This window comes from Thamnophis elegans, chromosome 6 (assembly GCF_009769535.1).
Source record: "Thamnophis elegans isolate rThaEle1 chromosome 6, rThaEle1.pri, whole genome shotgun sequence".
NCBI classification, from domain to species: domain Eukaryota; kingdom Metazoa; phylum Chordata; class Lepidosauria; order Squamata; family Colubridae; genus Thamnophis; species Thamnophis elegans.
In genome coordinates, this window is record NC_045546.1 from 31999459 (window position 1) to 32019093 (window position 19635).

At 35.1% G+C, this 19635-nt stretch overlaps 3 protein-coding genes across 4 annotated transcripts in view; 2 read left to right on the top strand and 1 right to left on the bottom strand.

Moving 5' to 3' along the window:
• The window catches only part of FILIP1L (filamin A interacting protein 1 like), a 30630-nt gene extending 29279 nt beyond the window's left edge, over positions 1-1351 (top strand). The window contains exon 3 of the mRNA XM_032219330.1: positions 283-1351. Coding sequence (XP_032075221.1) covers positions 283-381 — 99 coding nt within the window. The 3' untranslated portion in view covers positions 382-1351. The remainder of the gene's footprint in view (positions 1-282) is intronic.
• Positions 1-4241, bottom strand: part of CMSS1 (cms1 ribosomal small subunit homolog) — a 150948-nt gene extending 146707 nt beyond the window's left edge. The window contains exon 1 of the mRNA XM_032219334.1: positions 4077-4241. Coding sequence (XP_032075225.1) covers positions 4077-4134 — 58 coding nt within the window. The 5' untranslated portion in view covers positions 4135-4241. The remainder of the gene's footprint in view (positions 1-4076) is intronic.
• A 363-nt stretch (positions 4242-4604) lies between these two features.
• The window catches only part of TBC1D23 (TBC1 domain family member 23), a 29102-nt gene continuing 14071 nt past the window's right edge, over positions 4605-19635 (top strand). Inside the window, exons 1-11 of one of the 2 annotated variants that reach the window (XM_032219333.1) lie at positions 4903-4984; positions 5597-5815; positions 10480-10591; positions 11802-11907; positions 13453-13657; positions 13974-14097; positions 15909-16033; positions 16120-16166; positions 17012-17115; positions 17843-17965; positions 19163-19255. In XM_032219333.1, coding sequence (XP_032075224.1) covers positions 5778-5815; positions 10480-10591; positions 11802-11907; positions 13453-13657; positions 13974-14097; positions 15909-16033; positions 16120-16166; positions 17012-17115; positions 17843-17965; positions 19163-19255 — 1077 coding nt within the window. In that variant the 5' untranslated portion in view covers positions 4903-4984; positions 5597-5777. Of the gene's footprint in view, positions 4985-5596; positions 5816-10479; positions 10592-11801; positions 11908-13452; positions 13658-13973; positions 14098-15908; positions 16034-16119; positions 16167-17011; positions 17116-17842; positions 17966-19162; positions 19256-19635 lie in introns of both variants that reach the window. The other variant, XM_032219332.1, reaches the window with a different exon arrangement.

Here is a 19635-nt window from a genome sequence, read left to right on the forward strand (position 1 = left end):
ACCATAGCTCTATCATGCAAGTGAAGCCCATAACTGGGTTCACATTAAGATGAATTGCCGTTTGCTTGTATTTTGCTTAGTATGTTGTACATATCTGACAATTTATGTACACAAGGTTTTACCGTTTAGCATGACGTGTGAATGCAGACTACATAATCTAGTATCTACATCTTTTTTTAAAAAAGTAAAAAATATTGGCATGTTTTGAATACACTTTTTCATACAATTTATACATTAAAATTGATAACTGAAAATATTTTCCTTTTTTTTTTTAAATTATAGATTGCTGATGTTTTTCGTCAAGCAATTCCTATTAGAAATCCTAAATCAAAAACCATCAATACAACAGTGCTACCAGTGAGGACACCCTCTGGACAATAGAAGAAACCCACTTAATATACTAAAGATGGGACATCAGACATCACCAAATATATTCCCAATGCTGGTACTCAAAATGTCAGGAAGACACAAGATTGCTGGTGTGTGAGATAATCGCTATCTAACTCATAAGAAGAAATGATTTTTTTGCACACCAATACAGCAAAAAAGATTGACGTTGACACTGGAATTAAAAAGCATTGGGACTTTCTCATAACCAGAAATCTACTATTCAGTATAATCTTGCCCCATTTTTCTAATAGGAACCAAATTCCACAGTTTGTCCTATACTATGTACTGGATGAAGTTTCCACTTAATTCAAATGAAGCTATTGTGAATTCCCTACATAGTTCTACCTTTATATTCTAGGCAATGTCAAAACAACAGCAACACTGGACAGAGCAGGATGAAGAGACTTTAAAGATGCAACCACCATAGTATTCTGCTATTATTTTCTCCCAACTTCCCCAGTGCAGTATTAAGGACAATTGTATTATTGATTCGCAACTCAACTAACCTTAAAGAGATAGAGTTCTTTAAGGACCAAGGACAAGGAATCAGGGAGAAAACAAAGTATGCAAACCCTAGAAGGACAAGTGCATTTTTATCCTCAGCAGGAAAAAAAAAAGCAGTGATATCATGACACTGTAAAATTACATAGGATGATAAAGTGTTACCAGTACCACTTCAGCCCCAAACCAAAACAAGAGAAAAAAATCCTACATATTGCATAAGTATATGAAAGAAATGAATTACTGCCATCAACTGTGCATTTGACGTGTTTTTCAAAGTTGAGATGTTGTGAATTTTGCTTACTACCATGCATTTTTACATCAATGTTTCTAACATATGGTAAATGAAAAACTATTTTTTTAAATTGGATTCTTTTAAAATTATTAGACCTGTATGGAATGTAGAATAGGCAAGAAATGTTTTCATGGTATCTTATTATAAAATAAATTATTTTAGTATTTAAACTGCAATATAGGGATTAACATTTTCATTAAATTACATTCCTAAACTACTTGTGGGTACTTCATCACTGGAGTTTTTAAGAAGAGACTGGGCAGTCACTTATCTGAAATGATGTAGGATCTCCTCTTGCACAAGGGGTTGGACTAGAAGACCTCCAAGGTACCTTCCATTCTGGTATTCTATTCTGATTGATTGATTTATTATTCACAGAAAATATTTTTCAATTAATAGAAAAGCATAGGTGATAAAATATAAAGGATAACTGAAGGATACTCCTAAATCATTTGGGATTGTACAAAATGAAATTCTCTAAGTCAATTATTTAGAGCCTCAATTAATGACTAAATAAAAATGACTTTTTACAAACGAATGTCTCTGGAGGAGACAAAAGCTACTTTTAAAGGAAATTGAAGCTGACCTTTTTGTAGATGCTGTTATATGAATTAAGGCTGACTAACAAAGCATACAATACAAACTGATGGCTTGCTTGTATAAAATGATAGCAAGCCATGGATCATTTGCTATAGAATTAATTCACTGCTTTCAAAAAATTAATTTTTTTCTCTCAACTGTTGCTCATACAACAAACCTTATAAAGCCACAATTATGCATGATAAATCTCTCATTAAAACAGAACCATATCCGCATCTCAACATAAAAGTTGATTAACCAATCATTCAATACACAGCACACAGAAATTACATTGTATTTTTCAAGAAAGTTTTATTTCTCATGAGATAGGAACCATCCCTCATTATACATCAGTGGAAAGAAATAACTCATTTGTTTAATTAGGTTCTCTTTATCGAGCTTCCAGACTTTTATGGAGATCATATCACAGTCCAGGTCATATTTATGCAGAAATACTGAAAATTCAAAAGGGATCATAAACTTTTAAACACCCAAAGTAGTTGCTCTTTAAAAGCCAAACAGGCAAGACCTAGTTAATCCTTGGATAGGAGACCATCAGGAACTCATATGACTGTGACTTTGAAAACATTTCCAAGAAAGCAACATGACCATATTAATTATAGTTTTCTGGAGCTGAGGTGGATGAGAGATGGAGAGCAGAAGTTATATACCATGATATACTGTAAAGCCACAATTAATGTTTATAATATACACGGATAAGGCATAAAGGTAAAGGTAAAGGTTCCCCTCCCACATATGTGCTAGTCATTCCTGACTCTAGGGGCAGTGCTCATCTCCGTTTCAAGGCCAAAGAGCCAGTGCTATCTGAAGACGTCTCCATGGTCATGTGGCTGGCATGACTAAACGCTGAAGGTGCACAGAACACTGTTACCTTCCCACCAAAGGTGGTTCCTATTTTTCTACTTGCATTTTTACATGCTTTCAAATCGCTAGGTTGGCAGAAGCTGGGACAAGTAACGGGAGCTCACTCAACCGCAGAACTGCCGACCATTCTGATCGACAAGCTCAACATCTTAGCCACTGAGCTACTGTGTCCCTTTAGATAAGGCATACACATATGCATACATATATATCCCAAAAGCATACAGCAAGAATCAATAACTAAAATCCACAGCTTGGTGTCATCTATGGTAACTGACCGGATAATTTTGTAAGATTAAAACAGTGTGCATTAACTAAGACACAGCACACTGAACTTGAGGAAAGCTGTAATAAAATGTAACTAATAATATATATCTAAATAGAAACCATATTCTGTTAATCAGATATTTCAATGCATACAACTGCAGCCAATCAGTCTGTAGGAAGTGTACCAACATTTCTCCATGAACCAGTACAGCAGACCCCCCTCCCAAGACTCACTACTCTCTCTGCCTCTTCATTTACTTCCAATAATTGTTATTCTGCATCCTTTGCCCAATGTCTCTGCCTGCGGTTTGAGAGTTCCCTTGTACCTGTTCCAGTGGAATCACAGAAATAGCATCTGTTCATTGGCATATCAGTTTTATAATCTATTTAAAGAACCAAACTCAAAAGCGGTACATTCAATACTTCTTATGTACTTCTCTGATATATAGAAGATAATTCGGTGTCTTTGACTGAACAAAAGAAAGCTGGTTTTCATGCAAGAGCCTGACAACTCTTCACTTTTTTTTTTGAAGTTTTGCAATTTAACTTTATTATTGGATTGCCTCTCAACTACATTTTTTATATTCAGCAGATAGATGGCAAGTGAAGTAGTTGCAAAGAGATGTGTAGTTTATAATTGTGGGCCTATTTTGCAAGGGAGAGAAACTATTGTTATTATTATTTTAAAACGTTTTTTATTAGATAAACATTAAAAACATTGGACTTAGTGTGACATTTCTGGCATAAACATTTCCACATACTGATTAGATCTTACAATAATTACATTTTATATCCATTACATAGGTATATGTAATCAGTCAGATTGCAGACTCTTCCTTTCTGAGACCTTTCTAAATACCCAGAGCAATGTGAAAAGACTGCAGTTAAATATGAGAAGAATAGAAGAAAAGAATAGAATTCTTTATTGGCCAAGTGTGGTAGGACACACAAGGAATTTGTCTTTGGTCCATATGCTCTCAGTGTATATAAAAAGACAAGATACATTCGTCAAGAATTATAAAGTACAACACTTAATGATAGTCATAGGGTACAAATAAGCAATCAAATAATATTAGGGAACATATTGAGCCGATGAAGCCGTCTATATAAAATCACCCAGGCAGCATCCCAAAACTTCCACGCTTTTCCCAAAGCCAAGTACCTGGTTCCTTAGTTCCTTCAGGTGTCTCCCACCAAGGCTCATCCAACGTGTCTGCCATGCTGTGTAACCCACGTCGCCTCTGCCCACTGCCGGCTACCGCTTTGAACGCCTGAATCCCGCCCAGTGGGTCGGGCAGGGAGGACTTTCAAAGTGGAGGTTTACTTTCGTTTGGCTCGCAGCAGGCAGTGACCTGGGATGGAAGCAGGAAGGGGAGGAGAAAGGCATCGCAAATCCACAGAGTTGCAAACAGTTCACTGCTCTACGACTAGAATAAGACATTTCCATTACTATTCCATGTAATCGCACTTGCTTCTGAGGAAACACGTGGAGGACATTTGCTCTCGGGTTGCGGGACTCCCAGCTGCGCTGATGCAGCCTTTGCAAAAGGAGATAAAGCATCAACTACGGTTGACGGCCCGATGTTTCTGCTCGCAAAACCCTAAGCCAAAGATCTTCAAACTTGGCAAATTTAAGACTGTAAGCGTAGCTGGCTGGAGAATTCTGGGAGTTGAAGTCCACAAGTCTTAAAGTTGCCAAGTTTGGGGAGCGGTAAACCAAACTATATTTTAACCAGGGTTGCAGTGTAGGCTCATCCGTAACTAAATTACCCCTTAACAGGTGGCCGGGGGGGTGGCTTGGTTTGGTATTCAGTGGTTTCAAGCAAAATAGATTGCTTACTTAAATGTCGTAATTTTGTTTACCGTTCTGAACCTTAGCTATATTATTTTGCTCAGAGTTAGCCGCCGGGTTCGTGATTTAGCATACTGCTTGCAGCGAAATGTCAAGATCTCTTTGTGTTTACATTTCGAGCCAAGTTGTGCTGTGTGCTGGAATAGATGACACGAATCGGATGACACTTTAAAACCAATGCCGCTGGAGCATGATGCGATTGTTAGCGTAAAGGCGTGGTAAGTTTCGGAGAGATCTATATCAGTTCAGTCTAATTTTCAGGCGGTCGGGAATTACGCCTGTAAATGTACCTCCATTAAGGGCGGCAAGCCAGGCCACTGATCACTTCTTCAGGCAAGCATCTCTGCCATCTTGGGGTGGGGGTGGGGGTTGGCTTAGATGACCTGTGGGACCCCTTCCAACTCTTCATCTGTTAATCTATCAGAAGCAGATGAGGGTCTGTCGATTTATCTCTTCGTGGTGTGAAGAAGACCAGCAAAGGTTTTTGAGTTCTAACTGTAAAAGCCCTCAAAAAGCTTCTAGCTTCCAAAAATGTTTATCTGAGATGTGTATAACAAAATATTATGCAGTCTCCATTAAAAAAAATATTCTAATATAATCGGTTAGAGACTCAGGGGTCCCCAAACTTGACAACTTTAAGACTTGTGGGCTTCCACAAGTCTTAAAGTTGCCAAGTTTGAAGTCCTCTGAATTCGGCTTTCAGGTTGAAACGGTATGCCTAGGGACTCAGAAATAAGCCCCAGAATCTTCAGGGCATCTTTATATTCTTAAAACTTCGTTTTCTGACCCCTGACTGAAGCTGAAGTTACGGATAGCTCTTTCGCCCGCAGGAACCCGCTTCGAGGAAGCAAAACGAGGCGGGCGAATCTTAGGTTATAGTTCTATATGTTTGGCGTCATCGCAGCTGTTGAGCTTTTACGACGGCCATGCATGGGTTTGGGGTGTGAACGGCGCAGAATCTTGGAAATTTAGAGCGCGCTTTACGGCACGGCTAGGGGCACGTCAACAGCTATGGCGGAAGGGGAGGCAGCGTCTTCGCCGAGTATCTGGTGAGTTGAACTGGCGCTAGGGAATAGACTGCTTGAGAGGGGCGAACTGGCGGCTTCTCCGCTGCCAAAGCTCCTCACAGAAACGGGCTTTTCGTTAGCCTGTTTGAAGTCAACCCGGCACCAAGTGGCTGTGATTGATGCCACTTGAACTTACTCTTAGAAAACGTAGTATTGATGGATTCTACTGTGTCTGGATCTCTGCAAAGCATGATTCCTGGGCAAATCCTCATTGAATGTCAAAAACGACCGATTCATTTGATGTATTCATTTGTTCTTGTCTCTAAATGAAGATAAGGACAAGGGGAATAGCTTAAAGTTCACTCATTAAGGCTGGGGTCTTTGATGAACTGCAAAATATTTCAAATGTATTGTCTTTCTCACCAAAACTGGACCAAAAATTGATGGATGAATATGGCAGGTGAAAACTGAGTGAATTGCAGTATTTACTGTATTTATAAAATGTAAACTTTTTTCCAAGTAAAAGATAATTGAGAGAATTTTCTAACTCTATCGATTATTTCAATATGCTTGTAAAATAGCATGGTTTAATGATTTGGAATAGAGCAGCAACATTTCTGACTTCTAACAATAGAAGCAATAAAAAGATTCTCAAAATCATGTTTTCCTTAGATCAGCATATATAACATATATTGGGTTTATTCCACCCATTGATCTCCATGGCTGAATCTGTACAGATAGTTCTACTACTACAACTACAATTGAGCCTAACATTTCTGTTGATGAGAAATTTTTAAAGTGAATCCCCCCCCCATTTTATGACCTTTCTTGCCACAGTTGTTAAGTGAACCACTGCAGTTGTTAAGTTAATGACATGGATGTTAAGTGAATCTGGCTTCCCCATTGACTTTGCTTGTCAGAAAGGTTGCAAGTGATCACCTGACCCTGGGATACTGCAACTGTCCTAACTATGAGTCAGTTGCCAAGTGTCCACATTTTGATCATATGACCGCTGGGATGCTGCAACATTTGTAACTGTGAAAAACAGACATAAGTAACTTTTTAAAGTGCCGTTGTTGCTTTGAACTGTCATTAAATGAACTATTGTAACTCGAGGGCTACCTCTATTTCCCAGTATTTAACCACTCAGCTGTCAATGATTGTTGAATGGGATGCTATGTCCAGAATACATGCTAGATCTTTTAATTACCAAGGGGTAGGTATCCTTCAAAGTGCCATCATTTCCAGAGTTTGCTTGTGAATTCAAATAATTTTGGCTAGGAAATAGCATACTGGATTTTCTGAATTTAGATCTTACTTAGCAAAGCATTATTTTCATTTCTGGTTATCCAGTGCCCCCTCTCTATTTGATAAAATGAATTTTCTTGAAGTAAATTTTATTACTACTTTTATATAAAGTTTCTATATATAATCGGATCCTTAAATGTGTTTTATTTTGATTCTCAGAAAGCTGGATAGTGAAGATAACAGTGGTTCTTAGTTTTAGCTTCCATTGATTGTTGATGTCTTTGCTATATCAAACCTCATATTTAAATTTGTAAACATTTCCCCAAAAATGTCCAGCAGTTTAAGCAAGTAGAGAATAACAATTTAAAGTATATTGTATGAAAAGAGGAAAGCCCGATCCTCCAAGTCTTGTGGTGGACATGAGCAATAGGAGCAATCTGAACTTTATTTTTATTCATTCAGTATTGTTTGAGTTTCTCTTGCTGTTCACTGCCCTTTCTGGTTTTCCATGGATTTTATGTCCCATATGTTGAGTGAAATGACCCACTCTTTCACTCTTAAATGTTCACTCATTGTTCTATGTTATTGTATGTATCTTGGACTCATACAGTGTATAATTTAAGCAAATTTTGTGTTATGCTGTTATACAGCGTTCTTCTGTTCCTGTATGCTATAACAATTTGCAACCTTTTGATCTTTCAGTGGAATATACAATAAAATAAGTGTTGTACCACACCCATCTGAAGTCAGTACATGTGACTGAAAGGGTGGAGTATTCTCCAAAGGGCAGGAGGAAGTTTTAAATCCTGCCTTTTAGCCAGAATTTCCTGTATGTCTTGTGGCCAGAGAAGTACTTGATAGTAAATTCATCTGATGGTCTACCTTAACAATCCTAAGTACGAGTGTGAGTGAGATGGGTGGTATCTAAATTAGAAAAATAAAGAAATAAAATAAGCTAAGTACAATCAGAATTGGTTAGATCATGTTAACACAGCTTTTATCAGGTAATTGAGTGAAAACTCAAAGAAACTCAAAGTACTGTATAATATGCTGAGTAGACATTTTTGAAATTATTAGAACATAAGTAAAGGCTGCTAGTCAGTATCAAAGGGCACTGTGATGTTGGAAGTACTAAACGGAAAGTCAGGGGAGATCAAACTCCAGTCTTAATAGCCTTTCAAGAATTATTTCTCTTTGATTACTCATACAAGTAATCTCTTATAAGTTCATATTTTCATTCTACATAGTGCTTTTTATCAATTTGTGAATCAAATCTAATTTGTTTCAGGGAGGTAAAACCAAATAAATATTTTACAATAATAACTATAACTAAATGACATTTCCCATTTTTATGAGCATTACATATGACTCAGATATTTATATATTGTTGGATAAAACTTTCATATCAATATATGTCTAGGTTCACACATTATACTAGGATTTAGAGAAAGCAGGTTGACATAAGGACAATAAAGATAATCATTTGATTAGAAATTAAGCCCAGTGACAAATAATTTTTAAAATATATGCCAATTGCCAACATCAATTTTTTGATAATATGAGTGCAGGAATGTTGCAGTGGTTGTAAGTGCAATGACCAGTAGAGTCACTTTTTTCAGGATTATCATAACTTTGAAGCTCGTTAAATGCATGGCCATAAGTTAAGAACTACCTGTATGATACTTTCCTTCAAATAAAGAAGCTGCTTCTCTATTCAGCCTCACATAACTCAGCTGTACAAAGTTAGAAAATAATATATATGATTTAAGGTGTTATCAATATGTACAATATGTACCTTGACAGATTTGTGCTTTGAATCCCCTTTTCCCCTTTAAATCTGAATCACTTTATAACTCTGGACTACATTCTCTTAGATATGCATTAGAGAACAGTACATGTCAATTTCATTACAATAATTTTAATTCTGAGATTCTTACATTTGTTTCCAGCTATGCCATTGAACTTCTTGTTGTTCCCTACTTTGAACCCTATCCAAGAATGTCCATCAGCAATTTTGAGCAGATTTGAATCACGAGTGGCTGTTTGTTGGAGCAGAGTAGAATAGAAGAAGAGTATATTCCAGAAGCAGGACACAACTATTGACTATATAACCTGTTGATTTTAATTTAATTTCTAGTGCTGCTGAGGTTTGATAGTGAATTGTCCTAAACAAAGTAGTTATTTTAGTGAAGAACAGTTGAAAAAGTAATATATTTTGGCCCAATCAATAGTAATACATACAGTGCAGCTTGATTTAAAAGGCAGATAAACTAGTTTTCTCTGAATGTATTTATCCCATGTTTTTCTCTTAATCATAAATTAATTATAATTATATAATTATTAATTATAATAAAAATGTTTTTTTAAAAAGAAAAAAACATTAAAAAAACTAAGACGCTTGGAGGTTAAACTAATCAGATTCATTAACACCATTGCTGGTGCTTAGTGAGACCACACATAAAACTAGCTTGGAGTCTACTGGAAGACAGGTTTAATAGACAGGTCTTAAGTTTCTTCTTGAAGGCTAGCAGGTTGGGGCCATGCAAGCCAAGAGGCAGGGAAAATTTGCTTCCATTGGGCTATAAAGGAATGCATAGAGAACCTTGAAGAAAGTATGCAGGAACAAGTAAGGGAAAATAAAGAGAAACAAAACATTACATCCATCCTGGGAAGGATGACAAAAAGAAACTTGAAATAGCCCAACTTTATTTTCTTTGATTTAAGATGGGGAAGAAGGAGTAGACTTTTAAAATTATGTTACTGTGTCTAAAACAAATTGCATTCCTATAATCCTTTAATCCTTGTGCTGCTTCCTGATCTGGTCTGCTTAAAAGGACTGACAGTATGAAGAGAAATGGCACAAATTCAAGCTCCCATTGGAGACAATAATTTAAGAAATGGGACTCAGAATGCCAGCCTTGTCAGATCTTATTGAATGGGAAGAAAAAGTTCTCTAATTGCACCTAGCAGTCTTGTGACACCATTTTCAAGGCATATCTTTTTAACTTTTACAAATGAAGGCAAATATAGTGTCCCAGGATAATGTTGCGGGATCCAATCTGAGTCAGAGTCAGTTACCAGGATCAGAGGTCTAGTCTTCCGAGCTTTTGGAGTCATGCTGGAACTTCTCTCTAGCAAAGTCCATATTTTTAACTTTTATTAAGAGCTTCATTTCCTTTTTAAAAAAAAAACTAAGTTAATAGCTTTATGGAATTACTTTAAGATATAAAATGACAACACAACCTGCATGCTTCTTTAGAAGTAATATCCACTGAAGTTAAATCACTTATTGATATACGTTTAAACCAAAAAAAATGTTTTTGTGTAAAATGAGATTCATCTTAATCATTTATGCTTCAAATTATATGCATTAAGGTTAGTACTAAGAGATGACATATTTCAAAAGTTGAAACCACCATTACTTTAAAACACCATACAATCTTACTCAACTTTTGTAGGGAAAATGACCTTGCAGAAGCTCTGGAAGAAGGAGGCTGTGATCTTGAAACAGTTAGGAACATAGTCCAAGGAAGACCTCTGCCTGAACACCTAAGAGCCAAAGTTTGGAAGGTAAACCTTTCTTACATATTGGGAAAATGATATTTTTTTTCTGAGTTATGTAGTTCAGAAAAGATAGGAACTACCTGTTGGGTCAATTTATTTCTTTTTTAAGTGACAAATATTTGCATATCAGTGATAGGTGATATAGCAATTAGGGTATTTGAGCAGAAAAATGAAGATTGAAACCTACCCATAGCCATGGAATCTGAAACTAGTCTCAGCTGTCAGCTGAGTTGGGCTAGTCTCTACAGTCAGCTGAGTTACCTCACAAGATTGTTGAAATGGAAAAACATTGGATAAGAGAATGCTATGTAGGCTGTGGAAGGATAGGACATATAAATCTAACAATAATTGTAATGACTATAATTCAACTTACCTATAAATTGTCTATACTTATTGTATCAAAAATATCTACTCAATTAACTTTGCAATTACCATCTACGTTTCAAGGAAATAATTTCAAATGCAGATTCAACAAGAACATCTTTCTTTTTTTGAGTCAAATAATGCATTGCATAATTAAACTGTCATTTTAAAAAGGGATATCCATTTCTGAGAATGTAACTGGATTTAGAGAAGAGGTTTGGAAAGAAATCTTTGTTTCTTTTATCTTTCTTTATTGAATGTTTCTTGATCCATACAGCAAACTTTGTCAGTTATTCTTGCAACATCAGTAAAAAGATCTTGATTCACAGGGAAAAATATTGTTGGGAGGATTTAATTTCAAATACAAAAATAATTTTGGGGAAATGGTTTAATGACAGTCTTTTCCATTACAGTATATTTCCAGTCCTAGCACATGCTTTCTGAAATGACTTTTCTTTTAAATGAGTGCTGAAATACTGTTTCATTTATTCAGTTATACCTGCAGTTTCTCTTTAAACTCAACAGGTAATAGTTTACTTCAATAATAAATAAAGAACACTATAGGAAATATAATACACTTGAAATGAGTGTGTTAAAGAGTGTTCATAGTTTTTGTCACACATTACTTGAATGCATACATTCAGTTTGATCAACCACTCTTATATATCATTAAATGTAGATTGTTCAAGAATGATGAAGGCTGCATTGTTCATTATAAAGAGCTAGTAGTCAATGATTTCATTATACTTGAAACAATATCTGTTTGAATACTTATTTTAAAAGTTGGTTTAAGAATCATATCTTCATTGCATATGTAATATTTCTTCCTTATTTTCTTCTATATTTATTTTAGATTGCATTAAATGTTGTAGGGAAAGGAGACAGTTTAGCATCTTGGGATGGTTGTTTAGATCTGCCAGAACAATCACTGATTCACAAAGATTGTCAAGAACTAGTTGGTGAGTCTGAAATCATATTTTGATTGTTAAGCTGAAAGCCATCTATAATACCATGTTTCCCTGAAAATAAGACAGGGTCTTATTGTCTTTTGACCCCCGAAATAAGCACTTGGCCTTATTTTCGGGGAGGTCTTATTATTTTTGAGGTGCAGGAGGGGGCGAGGATGGTCACCTCATGGCTGCTGCTATGTTGCATTATTTTCGGGGGAGGGCTTATTTTAGCACTTGTGCTCAAAAGCCCGATTGGGCTTATTATCTGGGGAGGTCTTATTTTCAGGGAAACAGGCTACTTATTTTTTTCATAACAATTATGTTTTTATCCCATCCCTAAGATGTCTGAAATTCAAATACATGTGTTAGGTTTACTGGAAATGTGATACAGAGATACTATATTTATTTAATGTTACATGGCTCTTCTTTTTTGACAACATATATGTAACATACAAAAAAGAGGTATAAAAAGTCAATAACAGAGAATCTGATATATCACCATTTGAGTAACAGAATCTTCAATCATTGCTTTATTTTTTTTTCTTTAAAAATAAGTCTTAAAAATTGAATAGGGAGGGATGGTCCAAATATTTTAGGGTATGCTGTTCTTAGAGTATGAGGCTGTCATTGAGAGAATACAAGCATGGAGTCTCTATAAATGGCATTCTTTCAGATTTAGGATCTTTAGCAATCCTTCTATATTAGATGCAACCTGACAGGCAGATTCATCTCAAAGAAGATGCCTTATAGATGTCCAGGTGTTAAACTATGTAGGACTTTAAAATGATATTAAAATGACAACTTTGAATTGCAACTGGAAGCTAACTGATAGCCATACACCTTCATTAGTGAATTATTTCCCATAATTGTTTGGGCCTCTATATATTGAGCAAACCAACGATTCTGGTCTTCAGGGCCAGCCCAAGTGGATCAAAGGGCAATACTCCAACCAAAAGGTAGTAAACACCTAAGGGATGAAAGTGAAATGTCCTTTTCTAGAAATGTCCTGTCACAACTGGTGTACAGGATATAATTGAGCAAAAGGATCTCTGACCACAGACGACCTGCTGTTCAAGCAGAAACTATAAGTCTAGAGACTCTCCAGATTATGAACCAGCTCTAACTGGTAGAGTGCACCCCATCAAGAGTCAAAGATGAGCTAGAAATAGCTAGCTTCTCAGTTTGCAGCCACTGTGTCTTCCTGGGATTCCATTTAGGTCTCTTTCTCCCCAGTCAGATCCTATCAAGCTATTATTCATGTATTGTTCATGAAACAATTTTCACTACTATTGATATTCAGTAAGCAACAGTTGCTAAGAAATCTTACTTTGCTCTTGAGACCCTATCCATGGAAAGATTTTTGATATGCTTTGGTACTAGGTGTTTTTCTTTCTTTAAAAAAATCAGTGAACTATTCATAACTTGTTTTTATTGTTTTATTACCGTATCGCTTTATCATTTGCAAGTTTTGGGGAATGACTAAGGTCTCGGACTAATACAATCATGGAATGCACATGGTATATAATGCATAACTTATGCACTATTTCTTTTTAGATCAGCTGTCAATACCAGAGGAGGAGAAGTCAGTATTACGTTTGGATATTGAATCTGTGATTACATTTTATTGTAAATCTCGTAATGTTAAATACAGTTCTAGCCTTAGCTGGTCCTATCTACTTAAACCTTTGGTTCATCTTCGACTTTCACGAAGCGACTTGTACAATTGCTTCTATGCTATCATGAATAAATACATTCCAAGGTAAATAAATCATTTATGAGCATTACATTTAATCTTAATTTTTATTTTATGGCTATTATCTTACCCCTTTATTGTCCTTTCTTTTTTTTCAAGGTGGCATTTCTTATTTGAATTTTTTTTAATCATGAGCCTATGAAGATATCATTCTTCTGACCTTTTGTTTGTCAAATCTTTATGAAAATCATTCATATATATATATATATATATATATATATATATATATATATATATATATATATATATATATATATATAACTATAACATATAAATGTACCATCATTTTATTGTATCTGCTTCTGTTGTTGCTCTCTTTTAGGGACTGTTTTCTGAAGGGGAGACCATTTCACCTCTTTAGGCTGCTCCTCCAGTATCATGAACCAGAACTATGCTCATTTCTGGACACAAAAAAGATGACGCCGGACTCGTATGCACTCAACTGGGTAATAAAGTGAAAGTAGGAAAACATAATGAAAAGTGAAGTTCTATAACAGAAAATGTCACATACTTGGTAACAAGTCCTAAACAAAAAGAATGCATTTTTGCACAAAGTTTTAGATAGGATAGGACGTTATAAAATTCTGGTTTCTGGTGTTAAATACTTACAGTGAATTCACTTGTTCATAAGAGGTCTTTCAATTGATCAGAAATTATTTTCTATTGCCAATAACAGAAAAGCAGTAATGTCTTATTAACAATGGTAATTTCTCCCAAGAATTAAAGGATATAGGGTTTTATTTTTGTTGCACTTTTATGGCATGCTATTATACCATGGTTCCTAAAGAATAATTTATGATCTATCTATTAATCTAATATTAGCCTTGTAAGAAAACACACAAATGCACATATTTAATCATAGTTTAAAAACAATAAAAATCTCAACAGTTATCCTACAAAGAAGGACACATTAACATGAAAGTTGCTTTGTCTAATAAATAGATACTTCAGAATCTTTATGTCATGTCGAATAGAACAGTTAAATTCAATGATTGTAAAACACTATAAAAGTGTTTCATAAAAAGTATATTTAATTTTCATATGTTATAATATCTGCCAGATTTAATAAAGACTAATTACATATATTTCATATAAAATCAATGTCTACTTTTCTGGATTTAAAAAAAAAATTACTTACATTTAATCAGAATTTATTTTTAAATTGTTCCTATGGCTTAATCTCTTTATATGAAAATTAAAGAAATAGTTAATCCATTGTAAATACATGTTCCATGTTTTCTATTTTCTAAAATATTCTATTTGTAAATGTACTACTTTGAGTTGAATTTACTTCTATTAAAACCAAAATGCATATGATCATGCATATATGAGGTCTGTTTCTCAGCCAGAAGTTTCAAGAAATTAAATTAAATTGTTTTGTTATTCTGCATCATAAATAATACCATGTTTTAAATTTACAATTAAAAGTTGGAGCATATTCTCTTGCTCTCACGTTTCTGAGAGCAGTTCTTAGAACTTCTTATAGTTCTTTAAACTTTAAGTATTAATTAATAGCCTGTGTTTCAGTGGTGGGTTTCAAAAATTGTTCGAACCTACTCTGTGGGTGTGGCCTACTTTGTGGGAGTGGCTTGCTGCCCATGTGACCGGATATGAAGATGCTGACGACACTTGTCAGAACCACCTTAAATTACCTCACACACAGCACATTCATAAGAATATGATGTAAACTTGTTTTTTAAAAGGCATCTTTGGTTTGCGTTAAAACAACTTCAACACACGCAATGTTCTGATTGCACCACAAACGCAGTAGTCATCCTTACCTTTCACAGAGGCACTGAGTTTTATAAATATGAGCATGATAGTGTAGAATAATCATATCCAAGGACCAGTGGTGGGTTTCAAAAAATTTTGGAACCTCTTCTGTAGGTGTGCCCTGCTTTCCGGGTCCACTGGTGGAACCTCTTCTAACCAGTTCGGTAGATTTGATGAACTGATTCTACCGAATAGGTGCGAACTGGTAGGAACCCACCTCTGCTGTGTTTGTAGAAAAATGTAACACTGTTGTTTAATAAAAGCACGATTAAAATTTGAAGTATGCGCTGTGATAATTTTGGCAATCCCCCTTTCTGATATTGCAAACTGAAATTGTACACTTAAACTTTTTTGGCGGTTTATGACAGTCACATCATCTTATTTGTAGATATGTGTTCAAGATTGGAATTCATGAAATAAATTTAATATTTGTTTTATTATATTACTAAAATCTGTTTCAGTTTCTTTTTCATCTACTTTTCAGCTTGGGTCCCTATTTTCAAGTTACTGCACAGATGAAGTCACCCAAACAATATGGGATGGATATTTTCAGCTAGCAGATCCATTCTTCATTTATTTTCTAATGCTTATCATTCTTGTTAATACTAAGTAAGTAAATGACAGCAAATTACTTAGCTGCTACTCTTGATTCTTTTTTTTACATTTGCTTTATGTTTCACCATTTGCCTTTACAGGGAATTGGTCCTGGCACCAGAATCTGATAGTAAAGAAGATGTTATGAGTAAGTCCTTCAGCTTTAATGTAATGCTATTCAGGCAAAGTAATACAGTGAAGTTCTACTGATATGTGGAAGACTACATTTTCATATTTAAAAAAATAGGTCTATACAAAATTACTGTAGCTCACATTGAACTAATTCAGACCCAAAAATAAAAGGTAGTTTAATGCAGGACTGTTTTGTCTACTGACTGGTGTACCAGTCATATCCCTTTTTCACATTACAAATGTTTTTGTTTTTGTCTTGCTCTGCTTTTTTTCCTGAATTCTTTCCAGTTATCTGTTCTATGATTTACATTTTTGTTATCTGTCCATTCAGTTATTATATGCTGGACGTCTTTATTTCAAATCTATGGCTCTTTTGGGGAAATACACAATTATATACTGTGGAGCTACTGCAAAAAATACAAGTCCATTGAATCCTAACATGTATACCTGCTCGCACATCAAGCATTTAGTATGTTCCTTTCTCTTCCTCTCATGTTCCATCTTGAACAATTTTTTGCTACTACTCTCTTTCTCTTCTCCATATATGAGCAATTTTTAATCAAGTTCTTGGAGTGAGTGAGATTGCGGTCATTTGTGCAATGTGGAAGAACACTACAAGATAAGGAGACATTGCTTTAGTCACCAGGACACAATCTCTCTTTTTGCCATTAGCAGCATCTAGGTTGGTTAGCAACTGCATTTTGCTTCATGAGATTTTATATTCTCCGTGTTACAAGCCATTTTTATGAAACTTGATCGTGAACAAAATCAACTAAGTATTATAAAAGATTATAATAACACAGACCTGTGCTTTAAAAAAAATCATCTTGGAATATTTAATGTAATGTTTGTATATTTCAGACTTTCTTGAAAAATGTCCTGGCAGTTTGGAAGTAGAAGATATAGAAGACCTTTTCTCCTTAGCACAATATTATTGTAGCAAGACTCCAATTTCTTTCAGAAAGGTAAATTGTCAAGCACATTGAGTTGTCTTCTCTATTCTGTGCCCTCCACATGATGTGTACTAATATTGCAAGCTTAGCAGCATGGTTGTACAGGTGGTCCTCAGTAGTCCGTTTAGTGACCATTCAAAGTGGAAAAAGGCAATGAAAAAAGTGACATGACAGTCTTACACAGTTACGACCTTTACAGCATCTCCATGATCATGTTATCAAAATTCAGATGCTTGGCATCTAGTTCACATTTATGACTGTTGCTGTGTCCCAAGGTCACATCATCCCCTTTTGCAAACTTCTGACAAGCAAGGTCAATGGGGAAGCCAGATTCATTTAACAACCAGGTTACTAACTAATCAACAGCAGTGATTCACTTAACAACTGTGCCAAACAAGGTCGCAAAATGTAGCAAAACCTATTTAACAAATAACTCACTTAACAACAGAAATCTTGGGCTCCATCATAGTCGTAAATTGACTACCTGTACTTTAAATTCCAAGAATGGACTAGTTAAAGAGTAGATTCAGAATGAGGGTTTGAGGAATAAATATGTAATTTGTAATTACATTAATTCAATTAATCCAATAAGAAAGGCAGACCTTCATATTTCTAATGCTGTATATGTTACAAAAGTTTTATCCAAGAGCTTTCAAAAAGGTCATCATCTTAATATACTGACTTCGCTTATATTTTAATATTTATTATAGCTATTGTATTTTTTTCCTGACTGTCATAGGAAAATCACAGCCTATTTGGCAGCAGCTTATTGGGTATCAAAGATGATGATTCAGACTTGAGCCAAGCTTTGTGTCTTGCAGTTTCAGTATCAGAGATACTGCAAGCAAATCAACAACAAGGGGTCAGTAAGTATTCCCCAAATGGGAAAAATTAAAATCATTTGCTATATCTAGAAGAGTATCTTAACAGTATTTTAATATTAGCAAATCAGATAACTGAATCTCTGATCCATTGCTGCGATTTAATGATCTGTGTATAATCTCAATAGTATACACAGATCATATAGTTAGGCTGTACTTCTCACATAAGTGCTAGTAGTTATTTATTAAACATCTTTCTTCTCTAAAAGCCTATCAGGACTTCCACCACATGGTTCTGCCAGCCCAGCTATTTGAATTCAAAGCAGAAAATGTGCTTCATATGTGATATAAGCAGACTCTGCACTCACCAGCTCCTACTTTAAAGATGCGCCTTTTCTTGGATTCACAAGTAGATGTCAGCTCTTGGCTGCAGATCAGATGTAGAAGTGTAGTCTACAGGATGTATTGCATTATGCTTTATTAAGACAGGCTTGAATAACAAATCCTTCAAGCCTGACTACACTTTACTTAATCTCCCTCTTATACTCCCAGTGAATCAAGGGGGAGCCTCCTGGTGTCTCCTCCAAATACTCTCTTGTTTCACAAGCATTAAATATTGTTTCAACTTCTTGGCTTGTATAATGGTTCTTGCCTATGTACCTGTCTCTCTACAGTGATCCCAGGAATATACATATTTGAGTTCAGATAGTAAGGAGGTGTCAACAAAGTATGACACTGAATATTTTTCTGACAACCATGTGATTTCAGGGAAATATTTGCCTTTTTAAGAAGACTCCAGCAGCAGTATCAAGCATAGTCCTGTCCTTCCAAAAGTATTTATTTTACTATGGATTTAAATAGCTGCATATCGCTATTTTAAAAAAATGTCCCATCGGCTCAAAGAATTGTAACTCTTAATTCATATAGGCAAAAGAACAAGTGTAAACTGTTTAGAAAACTTGCTGGTTTTAGTTATTAAGATAATTTTGAGGAGCATCAAGAACACTTTTCCTTTAAATTGATGTCTTTATTTTCACATTTGTTATAAATCATAACCAACTCACTGCAAAGCAATTCTGTAGAAAGCATTTTCAAAGTGCACAGCTTTAAAGTATAATCCTTGGCTAAAAGAGTTGGCTGTATGCTTTTGTTAGCATAAATAAATTATCTTAAGCTATGCCTTGTCTTTGCCTTGTCAACTGACATTATATTATTTAAAAAAAATGTTCTTGTTTTAGGAAGGAGTAAGATTCTTTGTGGTGGATTGTCGCCCTGCAGAACAATACAATGCTGGCCATTTATCAACTGCATTTCATTTAGATTCTGACTTAGTAAGTAAGCTGGCAGCTTAATATGTTTACTTTCAGATTTTTAGAAGAGAAAGTTAGAGTTCAGATATTGTATCAAGTGATGTTATATTGTTGGTAGATGTCAGTCTGAAAATGAAATAAAATCTTAGTCGCAGACTTCCATATAAGCACCACTTCTTGATAAGCAGCTTTGGAGCATGGCATACAGAATGGTGACAGGATACTGCATTGTATGTGCATGAATCCAGTTGCATAACAGGAGATATAGGTCCAAGAATATTAAAATTTTAGTTCCAAATGTATTAGGTTCCATAGCTGTTGGTTTTATACTCTCATCCTTCAGAAGTTATTTTTTCGTACTGGAAGCCATTTGTGGACAGTCTACATGTTAAATATAATAG